The following is a 16131-nucleotide window of genomic DNA, read 5'->3' as shown; positions in this document are numbered from 1 at the left end:
TCACTGTACCTGGAACAGCATGCCGTCAAGTAACTGGCTTTCTAGTTTTAAAAGCAGCTTTTCAAAGGGTTTTAGCTTGTCTTCCTGAATCCCAAACTTCCCTGGGTTATGGTGTACAGACTTTAATAACCTTCAGGATAAATTGATGCATTTGGTAAGAAGAGTTGCACTAAGAGAACAAAACCAACATTTTACAAAAAAAAGTTTGGTGTCATAAAAGATTGTTGGAAAAAGCTCACCTGGTCCATGTTGTCTGCCCTTATACCTGGTCCATGGTGTCTACCCTTTTATTACTTCCTTTACGATTTTCTTTTAAGCATACAGAAGAGTACAGATAGACAGGCCAGTGATACATATACACCTCAGAAAAGTTACAAGACCAAGTGAGTCTGACCCATCCAGAAGCCTTTTCTGTGTATTATGATCCATCCCCTAGGCTTAATATAATTAGAAAATGTGTGCTATAATTGTCTATCTGCTCCCCATTCACTTGAAGAAGGTTGAGTTGCAGACACAGCTATGGAGAAAAGTGGGTCCTTTATTACTAACCTTGTACAACCACTTCAATCCATGTCTTAGTCACCAGTAATAGGAACAAACACATAGTTACTAAGCCCACCAAGTAACCAGGAAAAAATAGTCTTGGATGTACATAAAGTTAGACAGAGGTACTATATTTCTTGAAGCGTTGACTACGTGGATCTTGGGAATCGTCCAGCCATGACATATGGCAATAATCAGATAGCATGACATGCAGAGACAGCATGATGTTTGCCTCTCGGGTGTAATAGTAAAGAATCATAGGGCGATGAAATCTCAGCCTAGAGAAGTCATGCAATTTATTCCCTTATACCTCTTGGCTTTCCCTACCTTTTATACATAGTCCAGTGATCTTTCAGAGTGGCATGGTTTTCAATGATTTCATCCAAGGTTAACAGAACAGTGAGCAGCTCGCCCAGGTGCTCATACATAGTCTAGAGAAAGGGAACATATTACCCTGGTGAAACACTTTAACATTGCGGCTACAGGCACATCGCACATGACCGGAAATACAAATAAATCCTCAAAAATACAGTCAAGTATCTTACCATAAAATGAACTCCAGAAGTCTCAATGATCTTGGATTCATTCCTAGAAAAGAATTAGGTAATGATGATGAGTCATAAGACAGTATACCTATATTAAGCTTTATTCAGACGTGGCAGAATTTGAGGATTGTTATTGGGGAATTCACAAGAGAATCATCAATATGGGGGATTTGAAATACCATTTGCATTTGGCAGAAAAATAATGAATTTCAATCTGCAGCATGCCATTTATATTGTGGAAGTACTTAATTATTTTTGCAATGCAAATGGTTAAATCCACACATAAAAAGAGCTGTGACACTGACCTGTTGCTAGTATACAAGGCGGCCAACTGATGTACCACATTCATCACCACCTCATAGCACCTTGTGACAAAACAGGACAGTTCCTAGAGAAAACAAGAACAAACTGTTTTTACAAAGGAGGAGTGCAGAAAATACATTAGTTAAAGGGAACCTGTCACCAAGACAATGTTATCTAATCTATAGACATCATGTTATAGAGCAGGAAGAACTGAGCAGATTGATATATGGCTTTGTGGGAAAAGATATAGTATAATTTGTAATATGTTAATTGAAATCTCTGATTATTCTGTGTTAAGGAGTCCAGTGGGCGGTGTCACACAATGGACTGGACTCCTTAGCAAGGAAACATCTGAGGTTTCAATCAATAAATGACAAGTCATACTGAATCTTTTCCCATAAAGCTATATATCAATCTGCCCAGCTCTTCCTTCTCTATAACATGATGTTGATAGCTTACATAGCATTTTCATGGCGACGGGTTCCCTTTAACACAGTGTTGTGTTGAGTTATGTTATATTGTAAATGAAAACTGTGTGCCAGATTGTCCAATATTCTGGATAGAAAGGTAGGGCAAGCTTCCATAATGGAAATAATACAAAATAAGCTAATATAATAATCACTACTATCAAGTGTATTGTATGTCAACAAAAGGCAAAAAACAAGGAGTTATGAGTAAGTATTGATGTGACTACGTATATGCTCTCTATCATCTATGTTATACTATGGGACTGCCGTTGCAGTATGTCATATAGGATTACGGATTTCCTACAAGCATTATTTTGTAACCTTTGCACACTACTGGCAGGTTTGTGATGGGATGCCACCTTTTCCTGCTGTGTGACACTCCATTTTAACATTTTTAAGATATTTTTTTCATTGGCTTTGTTATACTATTATTTCCCTTATGATCAATTGTTTATTGACTACAACAAAATGCATAAAAACTGACAACTAAGATTGCACGTGTGATCCCAGATTAGTGAGGTTACTGGTTCTTTATTTACCATTTAATATGACCACTTATTCATAAAGAATATGGGCACGCTCACGGGGGAAGGATTTTGTGGCTGCGGATCACTACAGCATGTCACTGCATGTGAATTAACAGAAGCAAATCCAAAAGGTTTTCACAACATAATTAGACATAAGGTAGATTTAACATGTTGCTGTCACTTTAAAATACTTTTAACATGTCACACAAATAAAAAGTTTAAAATGGTCGGTGTTAAGACCTTCCACAGTATAGATAGAGTATTTCTCTCTATGGCTCGGTGATTGGTCTATTTGATTGCAGGAGAAGCCCCCCTGTTATAGGCATGAGACCTTGACCTACCTAAATGTGCAACATGTCAAACGTTTTTATAAACGACAGAAAACACTTGAAAAACACGCTGCAGGTAAATTCCAAACAGATTCCAATCGGAATATTTCAGTAGCATGTGAATACACACTTTCATATATTATACTACAGACTTAAAAACATCTGGCAAGAACAAACAATGCTGCTAAAAGTGGGAAGAATGCTGTGTGGGTCAAAGCAGAATAACTTTAACCTGGCAGTCAATTGCCACAATCACTAGCACATAGGCATGAGATGAACGCTCAGATAAAGCCATGTATTAAGTGCATGGACATCCCATGAATCTGCAGACATAGTACCTAAGCACTGGAAACAATATGAAGTATGGAGAGGCCACAGTACAGTGTAGGGTCCGCCCCGAGCATGAGGCCACCCTCATCGTGGTGGAGTGGCTTACACTGTTTGCAAATGGTAACCAAGAGCCTCATTATTTTTGTGGGAATTTTTTTCACAGTTGGGGGGCTGCTTTTAACTATTTTCATGTCTGTAGTGGGTCTGTATCTTTCCATTGCGGTGTTTTTGTGTGTTATCAATATAAAGTAGTCTGATGCTAGAGCAAAGTTTACCTGCAGAAATGAGACAAACCTTCCCATCTGTATTTGGGAATCTCCCTCCACAATACTCGATTCTGGAGCTGTGGAGGAATCAGAAATATCACATAGCAAACATAAATATCTGGTAGGGCATGCTCACATGTAATCCAATGTTAATATTGTGGTATATGATAGAAATAAAGGCTAACACAGTATACAATGCTAAAACTTTTTTTTTTTTTTTTTTTTACAGACCACACTCACAAATAAACATAGTCACTGTCAGTATATATTAGTGCCACTAAAATCCAAGCATGGATACACTGGGAATATGTTGGCATACAGGTTTTTATACCAAAAGAATACAATATTTTCATATGTGAATATAGCATAATGAGTCCTCCAATTTTAGCTTACTTCCCAAAAACTGTGAAGTGGCACAGAAATTTAAAGGGGTTATCAAAGGATTAGAAAGACATAGCTGCTTTCTTCTAAAAACAGTGCCACACCTGTCCTCAGGTTGTTTGTGATATTACAACTGCACACAAACACAAGACAAAAGGATGCTTTTTCAGGAAGAAAGCAGTAATATTTTTCTGAACCTGGATAACCCCTTTAATTCTTCTAAGTGATTGATGGGGCCCAGCCTTCGGTCCTACAGTCAACGCACATGAATTGCGTATCCTAAAACCTTTACCTGCTCGGTGCCGCAGCTGTGTGAGGCTCCCGTGGCTCCTCATCAGCCAATCAGTGCACGGCAGCACTGATTGGCTGATGAGGAGCGAGGGGAGCTGGGAGCTTTACTGCAGCCGTGGCACCGAGCAAGTAATGCATGCTTCGGGCTGGGGCTGCGGGTGGCGGGATGCAGGGGGGTTAAAGGGGCAAGCTTACATATTCACATTGGAATGAAAATTCCGCTGCGCATATGTAACTCCTATAGACCTTCACAGTACATGGATCCGCTGCAAATTGGCAGCATGAAATCCGCTGCGGATCCTGTACGTGTGAAGCTACCCTAAAGTAGTAGTTCGGCTAATTTTTTTTCTTTCAAATCAACTTGCATCAAAAAGTGCCAGAGATTTGTAATTTACTTCTATTAAAAAGATCTTCCTGTACTAAACAGCTGCTGTATGCCCCAGTCTGACACAGTGCTCTCTGCTGCCACCTTTGTCTGTGGCAGGAACTATGGTGAGCAGTAGCAAATCCTTATGGAAAACCTCTCCTGCTCTCTATACTGGAAAAAATATCACTTCCTGCAGGACATAAAGCAGCTGATGAGTACTGGAAGACTTGAGACTTTTGTTATAGAAGTACATGACAAATCTCTGGCACAGATAATTTGAAAGAAATTTTTTTTGATGAACGACCCCTTTAAATTTAAGTAATTTTTTCGGTCAGGTTTTTGAGTTGAGCTGATCGCCCGGTCGTCTCTTCGCTCTGTGTCTGTGTGAAGAGGTGGCTCCACAGACTTTATGTAGCAGTCTCATCAAGTGACACAGAGCTGAGGGAGAATGTTCTGAGCGCAGACTTCTGACTCGTTCACCTGTATGGTCGCAATCTGAACACTCAGACCCAAAAGCTTGTTAACAGGTCAATGGCTTTCTTTCATGATATTGTCCCTTTAAAGGCTAGCCCAATGATTCCTAAGTTCATCTAAAGACTGCTAATAAATGTTAGATCTATTCGAGGAACATATACAAGAATGGCTTACCTCCTTCTCCGTAAAATAAAAGTCCATTATAGAATTTTGTTTCTGCCTGTTTTCCAGGAAATAAAAAACAAAATTACACAAAGAAACATTTTATCACAGTACAATAGAATCAACAACAGCACGTGGACCCTCCTGTACGATCTATGGCAATAGAAGAACAACATATGACTGATGTAGTAGCACTAAATTTTGCTTGTGAAATGGAACTATATCAGGCTATATATTGTTAAATTGTTTAAATTTCAAATGTCCAGCGAGAAACCATCATTGATCGTTGATTTTGTACTGACACCAAAATCATTGTTAGTTGTTTGCTAATCGTTCAGTGTAATGCTGGGTTTACACGAAACGATAATTGGCCCGATCGTACGATTAACGATGTCGGAGTAACAATTTTTTTTCATAACGATCAGCGTTTAGACGGTACGATAAATCGTACGAAAAAATTGAAGAGGAGCACTGATTGGCTGAAGAGGAGCAGTTTGAAGTTCCCGGCTCACCTCTTCAGACAATCAATGCACTGAAGAGGGGATCCGGGGATTTCGAAGACCTGCTACGCGGAGCAGGTAACGTATGCTCGTGGCGGGGGCGATCGGAGCGGCGGCGGGGATCGGAGCGGCGGCAGGGGTGGCGATCAGGGCGGCGATGAGCGGGGGGCCGGGCTGCGGACGGCTGGACTTTCTCGCGACGACTGTTTAAACGGAACGATCGGCAAATTTTTGCCGAACGACGATTTAAGAACAAGATAAAAAATCACTTACACTTACATTCCCTGATCCTGGCTGCTACTTTCTGGTTCACAGGATTTTCACTGCTCAGGCATTTATTGTCTGTGGCAATGTCCCACCTCAGTCTGCCATTAGCTGAGCAGGGCAATTCCTGCACAGCAGGCATTTCATCAGGAATAAAGGCCCTATTCCACGGAACGATTATCGTCCGTATTCGGCCGATATCGGCCGCTACGGACGATAATCGTCCCGTAGAATAGAGTGCAACGATCAGCCGACATCGTTCATGTCGGCTGATCGTTGCAGTCGCTTGTTTTTCAACATGCTGAAAAACAAGCAACTTATACAGCAACGATCTGCTGCCGTCGCTTCGTTGAATAGGAGCATCGGCAGCAGACGCTGCTGTATCCTATGGGCTGCCCGGACGATCAGCGATCACCCGGGCAGCCCCCCCACAGCTCCCCGCCGCCCCTCCCGCACTCACCAGCTCGCTGCAGCCGTGTTGAATAGCGGCGGCAGCGAGCGGGGAACGAGGAGCAAACGAGCGCTGAGAGCGCTCGTTTGCTCCTCTTAACGACCCGTGGAATAGAGGCTTAAGGAAACGGCCAAGGAATTGTTGGTGCAGTAGCTGCAAAGGATCAGTGTAGGCACACCCTCCTTTTTACTACCACTCCCAGGCATCTGTATGAAAAAAAAATTATCCCTGAAAACTAGGTCCCCCACTAAAGGCCCTATTCCACCAAAAGATGTCTGACAGATTATTTTACAGATTTTTTCAGCCAAAACCAGGAAGGGATTTGAGAAGAGGAGAAATCTCAGTCTTATCTTTATGACCTGTTCTCTGTTTACAGTCCGTTCCTGACTTTGGCTGAAAAAATCTGTCAGACATCTTTTGGTGTAATAGGGCCCCAAGACCTAGAAGCGTCTGGGACTGGGGGACTGGAGCTGTCATGCTCCCCAGCACTCTGCCAAAAATCACCCCAGCCCAGAGTTCTCCTTTAAGATCTGCAGTTTTAGTCCAGACAGTTCAGACACAGAAGTCTGTACAGCCAGTGTCAGTAAATGCCTTTTTGGCAGCTTCATCCCAAAAACAACTTTGGAGTTCTTAAGATTCTGCAGTTTTTAGTTTACACCCCCCTCTTGAGAAGATCAAGTTACTGCAGCCTGACTGCAAGGAGGAAAAAAAATTTCTTGGCAGGACACAAACCACAATTGACCAGTGAAATGTCATAGCAGGAAAAGGACTTACCTCATACTTTAGTTTCTTAATCTCACAGCATAAGGCGGCATACACAGTTATGACTTTATTTAAAACCTAACAGATAAAACACACAAGCATATCAGGGGGGGGGGGGAATAAAAATCTAAAAACCTTTATGTCACATATACCATTGATTATAAATAAGTTAATAATTCAACCACCTGCCTAGATGACAGAGTACCTGTCATGCAAAATAACTTGACATGTTGTCAGGCATTTCAAAAGTTATTGCATTGAGTCTCTCTGCTGAGACCCACTGTGATCAGGGGATATAGCCGGAAAGAGACTGAAGCAGCAGAGTAATCCACTCCCCGGCTGTATGGCCATAACAGCTAATTCCAACAACGTCTATTGGACTACACTGTTGGAGTTATTCGCCGCCTGGGGAGTGGTTTGTGCTGCTACTGTGCTCTGTCCTCGGCTATATCTACAGACGACAGCACGACAGCAGGTCAGCAGGGAGAGCCACTGCAATCAATAACTTTTGACAAGCCTTATTTTTCATGACAGGTGCTCTTTAATCCACCAAATAGGCTTGAGGCACTGACTCCATAAGACCTAAATAGTTGTCCTGTGGTATCTGGCACTAAGGGTCCTATTCCACGGGCCGAGCAGGGACCGATCAACGATGTAAACGAGCGGCGATCTGCTAGATCGCGGCTCGTTTACTGGGCCTATTCCACGGCCCGATGATCATTGAGCGAGGGCTGCAAGGACATCGTTACCGATGTCCTTGCAGCCCTTGCAGCATCATACATTACCTGGCTGCAGGGCTTGTCCTCCGCTCCGTCTCCTCCCTGGTTCCCCCGCGCTCTATCTTCTGAATGGCCGGTCAGCTGACAGGCCACACTCAGCCAATCACAGGCCGCGGCGGTCCCGGCCTGTGATTGGCTGAGCGCTCCGTCAGCTGACCGGCCATTCTGAAGATAGAGCGTGCGGGACCCGGGGATGAAGACAGCGCAGAGAAGAAGCCCTGCAGCCAAGTAATGTATGATGATGCTGCTGCTGTTTCTTCTCAAATCGTCGATCGCCCGCCACGCACCGATATTCAACCGTAGCAATGCGCGGTGGGGGAACGATGATTTTAGGTCTGGCCCTAAATGAACGATCATCGGCTGATCGTTCTCTCTATTTCACTGAACGATAATCGCCCGAATCGGGCCAAATGGGGCCGATCCGGCCGATTATCGTTACTGTGGAATAGGGCCCTAAGACAATAGGAGCAGACACACTGATTTAAAGACACTAACAGACAAGATGGCTGACTTTACTTGGCTTGTCTCTGGCAGTCGCACAGACTTTGAATGGAGTGTTAATGCTATCCTTGACCATCACTCATTTCATACAGGGATGTATGCTGGCATGTTATCCTGCTGAAATAGGTCACTGCAACTAAAACAGTGCCCTTGGTCTAAAACAGTGTGTAAGTGAGTTGTATGTGTAAAAATGTTATGTTTTTTTGTTGCTAAGATTAATTGACTGAAATATCAGTTAGTCAGTCATAGGTAACCTAAAATGGTCCCACAGAAAAATACTAGTCCTGCAAAAAAAACAACAAAAAAACAAGCCCTTATATTATTACATCAACGGAAACATTAAGTAAGGGCTCTTTGGAGGTGGGGGGAAAAGAAAAAAAAAGAAAAAAAAAGAAAAAAGACTGCAACCTTGAAGGGCTTAAAGATGTATACATTACCTTATATAGAAATGCTATTACTCTGAACTTTCCTCCCTTGTGGCAAAACATTAACCATACAACTAGAAGTCACTGTGAGGTGTGTATTCTATTACCTTATTCTCTGTTCTAATAAGTTCCAGAAGGGAAGACTGTTCATAGGGTACAAGCTGTAGTAAGGAACAAACTACATTAGTATTAAGTACATGACATAAAATCAAACAACAAATAAAGTCATACAAACAACATACTGTCTTTCTGTAGGAATAAATCTCTATTACATAGGAGAAGAAGAAATGTCTTAATCCACCATCCATGGTGAGGATTCCTTCTCCTGGTGTGTAAGCCATGCAAGAGTAAGCAGTCATGTGGCTCAGCATGACAGGAGGCCCACCTCCAACCCCAGGCCACAACCTTACTGAAAGAAAAGGGCCTCTAGTAATAGATACATTTATTAGAACTAGGTCATGGGTACACATATCTACAACTATAGCACGCCTTTCCACCGGCTCCATAGACACCATTCTATGGGCCGGCTGATTCCGCATTCCGCTAAAAGAATTGTCACGTCAATTCTTTCGGCGGAATGCGAAATCAGCCGGCCCATAGAATGGTGTCTATGGAGCCGGCGGAAAGGCGTGCAGCTGTGAGTGCGTACAGGCGACGGAATTCCACGGAATTTATCTGCGAGAATTCCATAGCCTGAACCTACCTATAGCTGGGAAAAAAACAAAGTAAAAAGTTTTAGCAAACCCTGAAATATAAAAATAGTGATGACTGTGCCACTGTGGTCAGCCACAATTTTTTGTACGCTAAAAAAACCAAACCAGATGCGTTTTGATCCCTTTTTGATTTTTTTTTTTTTTTATGGAAAAAGGGATCAAAACAGATGCACACAAATGCATCTGATTTTTCATGCGCTTTTTTTTGGCTTGCATAAAATGGATTGCAAAAACAAATTTCAAAAACACAGTGTAAACCCAGCCTAAGGCATTGAATGCAGCCTTAAAGGAGAAGTGCAGCAAAATTTTTTATTAAAGTATTGTATTAGCCCCTGAAACTTATACAAATCACCTATATACACTTATTATGGGAAATGCACATAAAGTGCGATTTCCCCTGCACTTACTACTGCATCAAGGCTTCACTTCCTGGATAACATGGTAATGTCATGCCCCGACTCCCAGAGCTGTGCGGGCTGTGGCTGCTAGAGAGGATGATGGCAGGGGGACACTGAGGGACACAGGGCACTGGGGGGACAATGACCATCCCTCTACCATCATCCTCTCCAGCAGCCACAGTCTGCACGGCTCTGGGAGTCAGGTCGTGACATCACCATTTTATCCATGAAGTGAAGCCTTGATGCAGTAGTAAGTGCAGGGAAAAAAGCACTTAATGTGCATTTCCCGTAATAAGTGTATATTGGTGATTTGTATAACTTTTCGGGGGCAATACAATACAAATAAAAGTTTTTGCCAGACTTCTCCTTTAAGTATATGACTGAGAACCCAATGGTCTCCCATGGTGAAATCCAAATATCCTGTCAGAAGGTCAACCATCACTGCAGAATTCTATCAATCTGGACATATATCAGAGAAAGAAGCCTCTTCACAGTAAAAGAAGCATGAAAACCCATCTGGCATTTGCATGGTGGTGGCATCATGCTGTTGGGCTTTTTTTCAGCACGGTGTCAGGGTTGAGGGGAATCTGAATCAAGCAAAGTACACAGATATTTTTAATGAAACCCTGAATTAGTGACAATGAGCTTGAGTGGCACAGCCAAAGCCCTGACTTGAACCCAATGAAACTGATTTGCTTTAAGAATGTGCGGATACTCATTCCCTTAAAGCGGTTATCCAGGATTAGAAATGGCATGCTGCTGCTTTCTTCCAGGCACAACAATACTATTGTTTGACGGAAAGGAGAAAAAGTAAAGATCTAAAAAAGGAGTTCCAAGACTTATCGAGCATGTTCACACTGTTCATGGCGACGACACAGGGGCTCTGCGTTTTCTTGGGCTCGAAAGAGTTAACCAAGCCCCAGAAGGGGTCGAGCGTCACCAGTTCCTCCTACAAAGGGAATCGATGTGGATCTCCAGGCTTAATGCCACAGGGGCAGGAGGTCTAAATGAACGTAATGACCTCAGTGTATTTTTAAAGTGTCTTGGTTACTTATACATTGTAGCATTGCTACGTTTCTGTAATATGTATGTATTTCTGATAATTCCTTCGTGTTCACATTTTTTATACCACTACTTATCACTGTTCACTGTGTATATAAAGCACCCTCCCCGGGTGTGACGTATCGGCCTGGCTAGACGAAGGGAGGAGTCCCGAAATAGCTATTCCAGGTGATGCGCCTGCACCTCTACTGATCCACCTTCCCCTCCCTGCTATGGTTTCTATGCAATAAACTTTCAAAGACATCATCTGGTGAGTGCTAGATTTTTTCTCCTTTCCGTTATACACTCCTACCTATTCATCATAGCACCCCAGTTGCATTCATCATAGTCGTACCCCGTGCCTCCGATTTATTAAGATTGGGACTACGTGTATGCAGTGCAGGCTGGCTGCCTCTCCATTTCAACTGAATACTATTGTTTGTGTGTGGAATTGCATCTCCGTTCCTTTGAAGTGAATGGGCCGGCTCAGTGCCCGATTAGTCTGAGGATAAACCTAAGAGACATACCTTTATTGTCAGCGCCCCATACAAAATAGGAAGACATAGGCAGGTTAGATTTGTCTAACGTGCTGATAGTTTCCCTTTAAGTTTATAGCTATGGCCTTGTTCACTTATTTAGCAATGCAAACATTTACATAAGACAGAAACCAATGAGAACTATATGTTGTTGTATTTGTGAGAACAATATAGAAACCGAACCTTAAGCGCTATAGGATCCAGACTGAAGTCCCACACATCTCCGATAGAATCATCCAGTGCATTTTCTATTCTCCGAAGCTGAGACGTGTATTCTTCCAAGAATTTCCCATAGTTTTTAAGTTGTACCTCTGCGTGAATTTCTACAACCAAAAACAAAATGTTCCTAGATGAGATGCATTCAATGAAAAGACAAGTTTCCGGATCAATTCTAGTATTTCTGATAGTCACAAGGTTCTAAGAACTCCAGCTATTATTGACAGCAACAATCTAAGCATCAATATACTTCCTGCTAAGGGAACAGAGATCAGCCAAGTTGGATTCTTACATCTCCAAGACTTTCTTCCATCCAGGAAATGAACATACAGATAACATTCCTGTTCAGCCGAGCTGTAGGCACATGGGATAAAACTGCTGACTGACTGACTGACCCCCTTTAATCACCACTTCTCACCCACGTGCAGTCATCCATCTGAAGTGTCACAAGACACAATCCATGGAGGCATTCTGGGTGACAGACAATATCAGGTCATCGCTTTGTGTAGACAAGGCTGTAAAGTTATGACACACTATAGACGTGGGAATAGTCTTTACCCTTTAAGTCTTAGGGTATGTCTACCCGCTCATGGACACGTGCATCTCTGCTGGTCCCATAGACTTCATTTTATGGTTTGCTAGATTTTGCCATCCGTCCGAAGAATAAGCGGGTTCTGCGCAGGTGCAAAATAGCCTCAAACTCATTGCCGGATCTCCAGCAATGAGTTTAAGGCTTTCTGCACCTGCGCAGAACAGCGCAGACCGGACCCGCTGTACTGCGCATGAGCGGCACAGCAAGAATGTAGGCGTGCTATCTCTAACGTCAGCACGCCTCCGATGACGCCGCCACAATTATGCAGGCTAATCACGCCCAGAGGGGTGTGATTAGCACTGCAGAACGCCCAGGGACCGTGACTACTTGCCCGCAGAGGACTACTTGGGGGTAATTTACATACAGGGCGCCGGGTTTATAAAGTACGTTTTTGGCTTGTACATTGCAGGGACGGGGGGTATAAAAGCATGTTTGGGAAGTGTGCTGGGTGCTGCTACAGCACATTGCCTTAGCGTTACATGCGTTTTTTAAGTGATTAGTTCCCTTTAAGGGTCATTCATATGTTCTGTAATCCACTGACCCTACGACAGACCTCCCGGCATCATGTATCAATATGATGCCAGGAGAGCCGAAAGTGTTTAAATCTTTGCGGGCCTGTACTGATACAGCTGTATGAGTACAGTCCAGCAAAGATTTAAACACTTTTGGCTCTCCCGACATCATATTGATATATGATGCCAGGAGTCCACTGCCCAGCGCCATGCTTTATAGGGTCCATGGATTACAGAGCGTGTAAATGGCCCCTTTCATTGCACTGTGTCTTGCAATGGAGATGCAGCATGAAGCTTGTCTAATAGGGAATAATAACATCCGGCATGGAGAACAGGCTCTTGGAAGCCTATTACAGCGCCACCTTCAAAAGCGATGCATGTTAGAGAAATGTCTATCAGGAACAGTGCTGCAACATAGTAATTTCCCAAAAAACCACTGTAGGTACATTTTACATAAACTAACAATGCCACTGCACAACATACAGGGCTGCTAACTGTGTATGCAGGCATCATGGCTCTAGCAGACAACTGACCAGTGGGGTGTCAGACTCCCACATATCAGATACTGATGGCCTACGTCTAAGTTAGCCCATGAAAAGCCCTGGAAAAGTTTGGGTCTCCCAGAAGCCCCTGCACTTAGCACAGCCCTGCCCTTTCATTGTTTTTACAAGCACATCAATTCATCCATACAGGTAACTGATAGACAGTGAAGAATGTACCCTACCTAACACACCAGGACTTTCACACTTCCCCTACTCCCTAAAGCAGGAAAGTACAGCAGTCATACCTGAAAAACATCATTTTCAAGTAGGTTTGCAAAGGTCACATTAAAGGAGAACTCCAGCAAATAAATGCTTCTTTCAAATCAACTAGTGTCAGAAAATGCCAGATTTTGTAATTTACTTCTATTAAAAAATCTCCAGTATTCCAGTACTTATCAGCTGCTGTAAACTCTGCAGGAAGTGGTGTATTCCTTCCACACATTGCTCTCTCTACTGCCACCTCTGTCCATAACAGGAACTGTCCAGAGCAGGAGTGGTTTTCTATTGGGATTTCCTGTCACGAACAGAGGTGGCAGCAGAGAGAAATGTGTCAGACTGGAAAGAATACACAACTTCCTGCAGGACATACAGTTGCTGACAAGTACTGGATAACTTGAGATTTTTAAAATAAAAGTAATCTCTGGCACCAGTTGATTTGAAAGATTATTTTCTGCTAAAGTACCCCTTTAAGACGTTACTGTAAGAATAAAATACTTCATCATGGGAATGCTGAATAATTGTATTGTACCAAAAGTGCTGATCCCAACAGTAAATGAGGATACGTGCAGGGAAATTGTTCATTTTGTCAGTAGAGAGAAGAGATAGTCACACTGGATTTAGTAATATTTCCTGTTGTGAAGTTCCGCATAAAGCACTTCGCTATGACTAAGAGCCGATCAAGATTTTTCCTAGAGTTCCTGCTGACTTTATATAAAAGTAAAATCTGCCTGTGTCACATGTCAATGAGCGAAATCCTGGCCAAACCTGGGGAAACAATACAGGAGAGGGAGCATGCTGTGGACTCGACAATCTGTCATTTCTTTCTTCAGTATGTGCGTATATGGATCCACAAGCATTCCACTATACATCACAGTGGGTTTTCGTGCATACGTTGCACATACTTGTCTCAGTCAGATTGATAAATCTTGGCCAGTGTGTATGGCGACTGCCATCTCTCCTCTGACAGATGATGTTAGGGAGAGAGGGATCAGGTATGTTGAATTTCAACTGTCTGATCCTTTTGTTCTCTGGGAGGTAAGCCGACACCAAACCACAGCTTAATCCTCCCCTCTCTCCATCCAGAAGATATAAATGCTTGGCTGAGCACAGCAGACTTGTCAAATCACACAGCTTCAGCTATGTGCACTGGAAGTCACATTTACTAGTTATCCTTATGGGAAGAACATAGAAAGTCCCATAGAAACAAATAATGAAAGTGACTTCTGGTCCAAACAGCAGATGCCGTAGGATTTAGCGTGTTTTACGGCCACTCATGTGATGTAACAGCCAGATGAACAGATTCACAAAATTTACAGATGTTCTCATTCTAGAGCTTGTCAGTAATCGTTGCACATCTGTAAAACATGGATTATGGATCTATAGATATTGTAAACAGCCCAATAGAAATTAATGGGCTCCAAATTTGTTTGCAATTGTGGATCCAGAATTACGGACAAACTTACGGAACGTGTGAATGTAGCCTCAGGGATCTGGTGCTGCTGTCCTGATAACCATCAGGGGTGAAAAAAAAATGTGGTACTACTTAAAAGTGTCCCTGCTGTTATACCTTTCTAAATCAAGAGTAGATGTGATATAAAGCAAGTTTACAATACACATTACTTATTTATTTTTTTATTTTAGTTATCATGCTTTTAAGAGGTTTTCACAGGATAGGGAAAAAGTAAGATTCTTTGGGCGGACGGCAGATTTCGTTAGAGAATATCACTGAGTCTATGGGACAGGCGGAGCTTCAAGCGGAGTCCGACGCATATTCTGTAGAAGAAACATACCCTAACTTGTATCCAGGTCCAGTCTCCTGAAGGCAGCTTTTTAGTCTTGTGCAGGTTGAAAAAAAAAGACTAAATGCAGGAAGTCCTGGTCAGTACAGAGTCACGGCTCCATGCATGTGTCAATCACGACTGCCTTCTACGTGAGCGCGCAGATGACCTGGAAAACACTGGACTTCAACCAGCAGAAGAATAAAAATTTGCCTTCAGGAGACTGGACCTGGATACAAGTAAGTACAGCTTTATTAAACAGCATGATAAAAAAAAATAAAAGTGTAAATTGCAAACTTGTTTTATATCACATTCTTTGTTGGTTTAGAATGTTATAATGACAGATTCCCTTCAACCATGGTGGGGAACTGAAACATATGTCAGATGACCCGTGTGGGAGCCATACTCGAATTATCCATTCATAGGTTATAAAGCAAGAAGATTCTGGGACTATCTTTCAATCATTTGCATTATAAGAGGAAGCACAGCTTAATAAGAATAAGGGAATAAATAGGCTGCCATTCATGTCACACACAGACCGGCTCTGCACACAGACACTCTTTTGAAGGGCTCGCTACTCGCCGCCTTCCATCTATTCAGCCATTCCCTTCTACATCCTAATGCATTCAGTGTGACTCCTATTGACAGGAGAGCAGCTGCTAGAGAGGAGGCACAGAGGACAGGACCCCTCACAGCCCACCTCCTATCCCAAGGACAAGACTACATGGTTAGAGCTTGGGCGATTTTCTGAAAATCTGAAGTTCATTAAAAGTTGTGTGAGCGTATTGTGGCCACATGCGTAACGGACCTACTGTAGGTGAGCGTCCATCTGTGCGCTCTGCTTTATTGTAAGTAATAACAGTGCATGAAGTGCCGTCTCTTATCCTTCTATAGGAAACGGAAAGATTGTGCAATAG

At 42.7% G+C, this 16131-nt stretch overlaps 1 protein-coding gene across 1 annotated transcript in view; it reads right to left on the bottom strand.

The window, feature by feature from the left end:
- The window catches only part of WASHC4 (WASH complex subunit 4), a 50938-nt gene that overhangs the window by 32827 nt on the left and 1980 nt on the right, over nt 1–16131 (bottom strand). Inside the window, exons 2-10 of the mRNA XM_069973734.1 lie at nt 11539–11678; nt 8775–8828; nt 6975–7040; nt 4998–5043; nt 3320–3387; nt 1394–1476; nt 1089–1131; nt 871–974; nt 10–130 (exon numbers count right to left, since the gene is read on the bottom strand). Of these exons, the coding sequence (XP_069829835.1) occupies nt 10–130; nt 871–974; nt 1089–1131; nt 1394–1476; nt 3320–3387; nt 4998–5043; nt 6975–7040; nt 8775–8828; nt 11539–11678 (725 nt within the window). The remainder of the gene's footprint in view (nt 1–9; nt 131–870; nt 975–1088; nt 1132–1393; nt 1477–3319; nt 3388–4997; nt 5044–6974; nt 7041–8774; nt 8829–11538; nt 11679–16131) is intronic.

Source organism: Dendropsophus ebraccatus, chromosome 1 (assembly GCF_027789765.1).
Source record: "Dendropsophus ebraccatus isolate aDenEbr1 chromosome 1, aDenEbr1.pat, whole genome shotgun sequence".
Lineage (NCBI taxonomy): Eukaryota > Metazoa > Chordata > Amphibia > Anura > Hylidae > Dendropsophus > Dendropsophus ebraccatus.
Note: the sequence above shows the minus strand (reverse complement) of the source record. Positions and strands in the feature narration are given on the sequence as shown.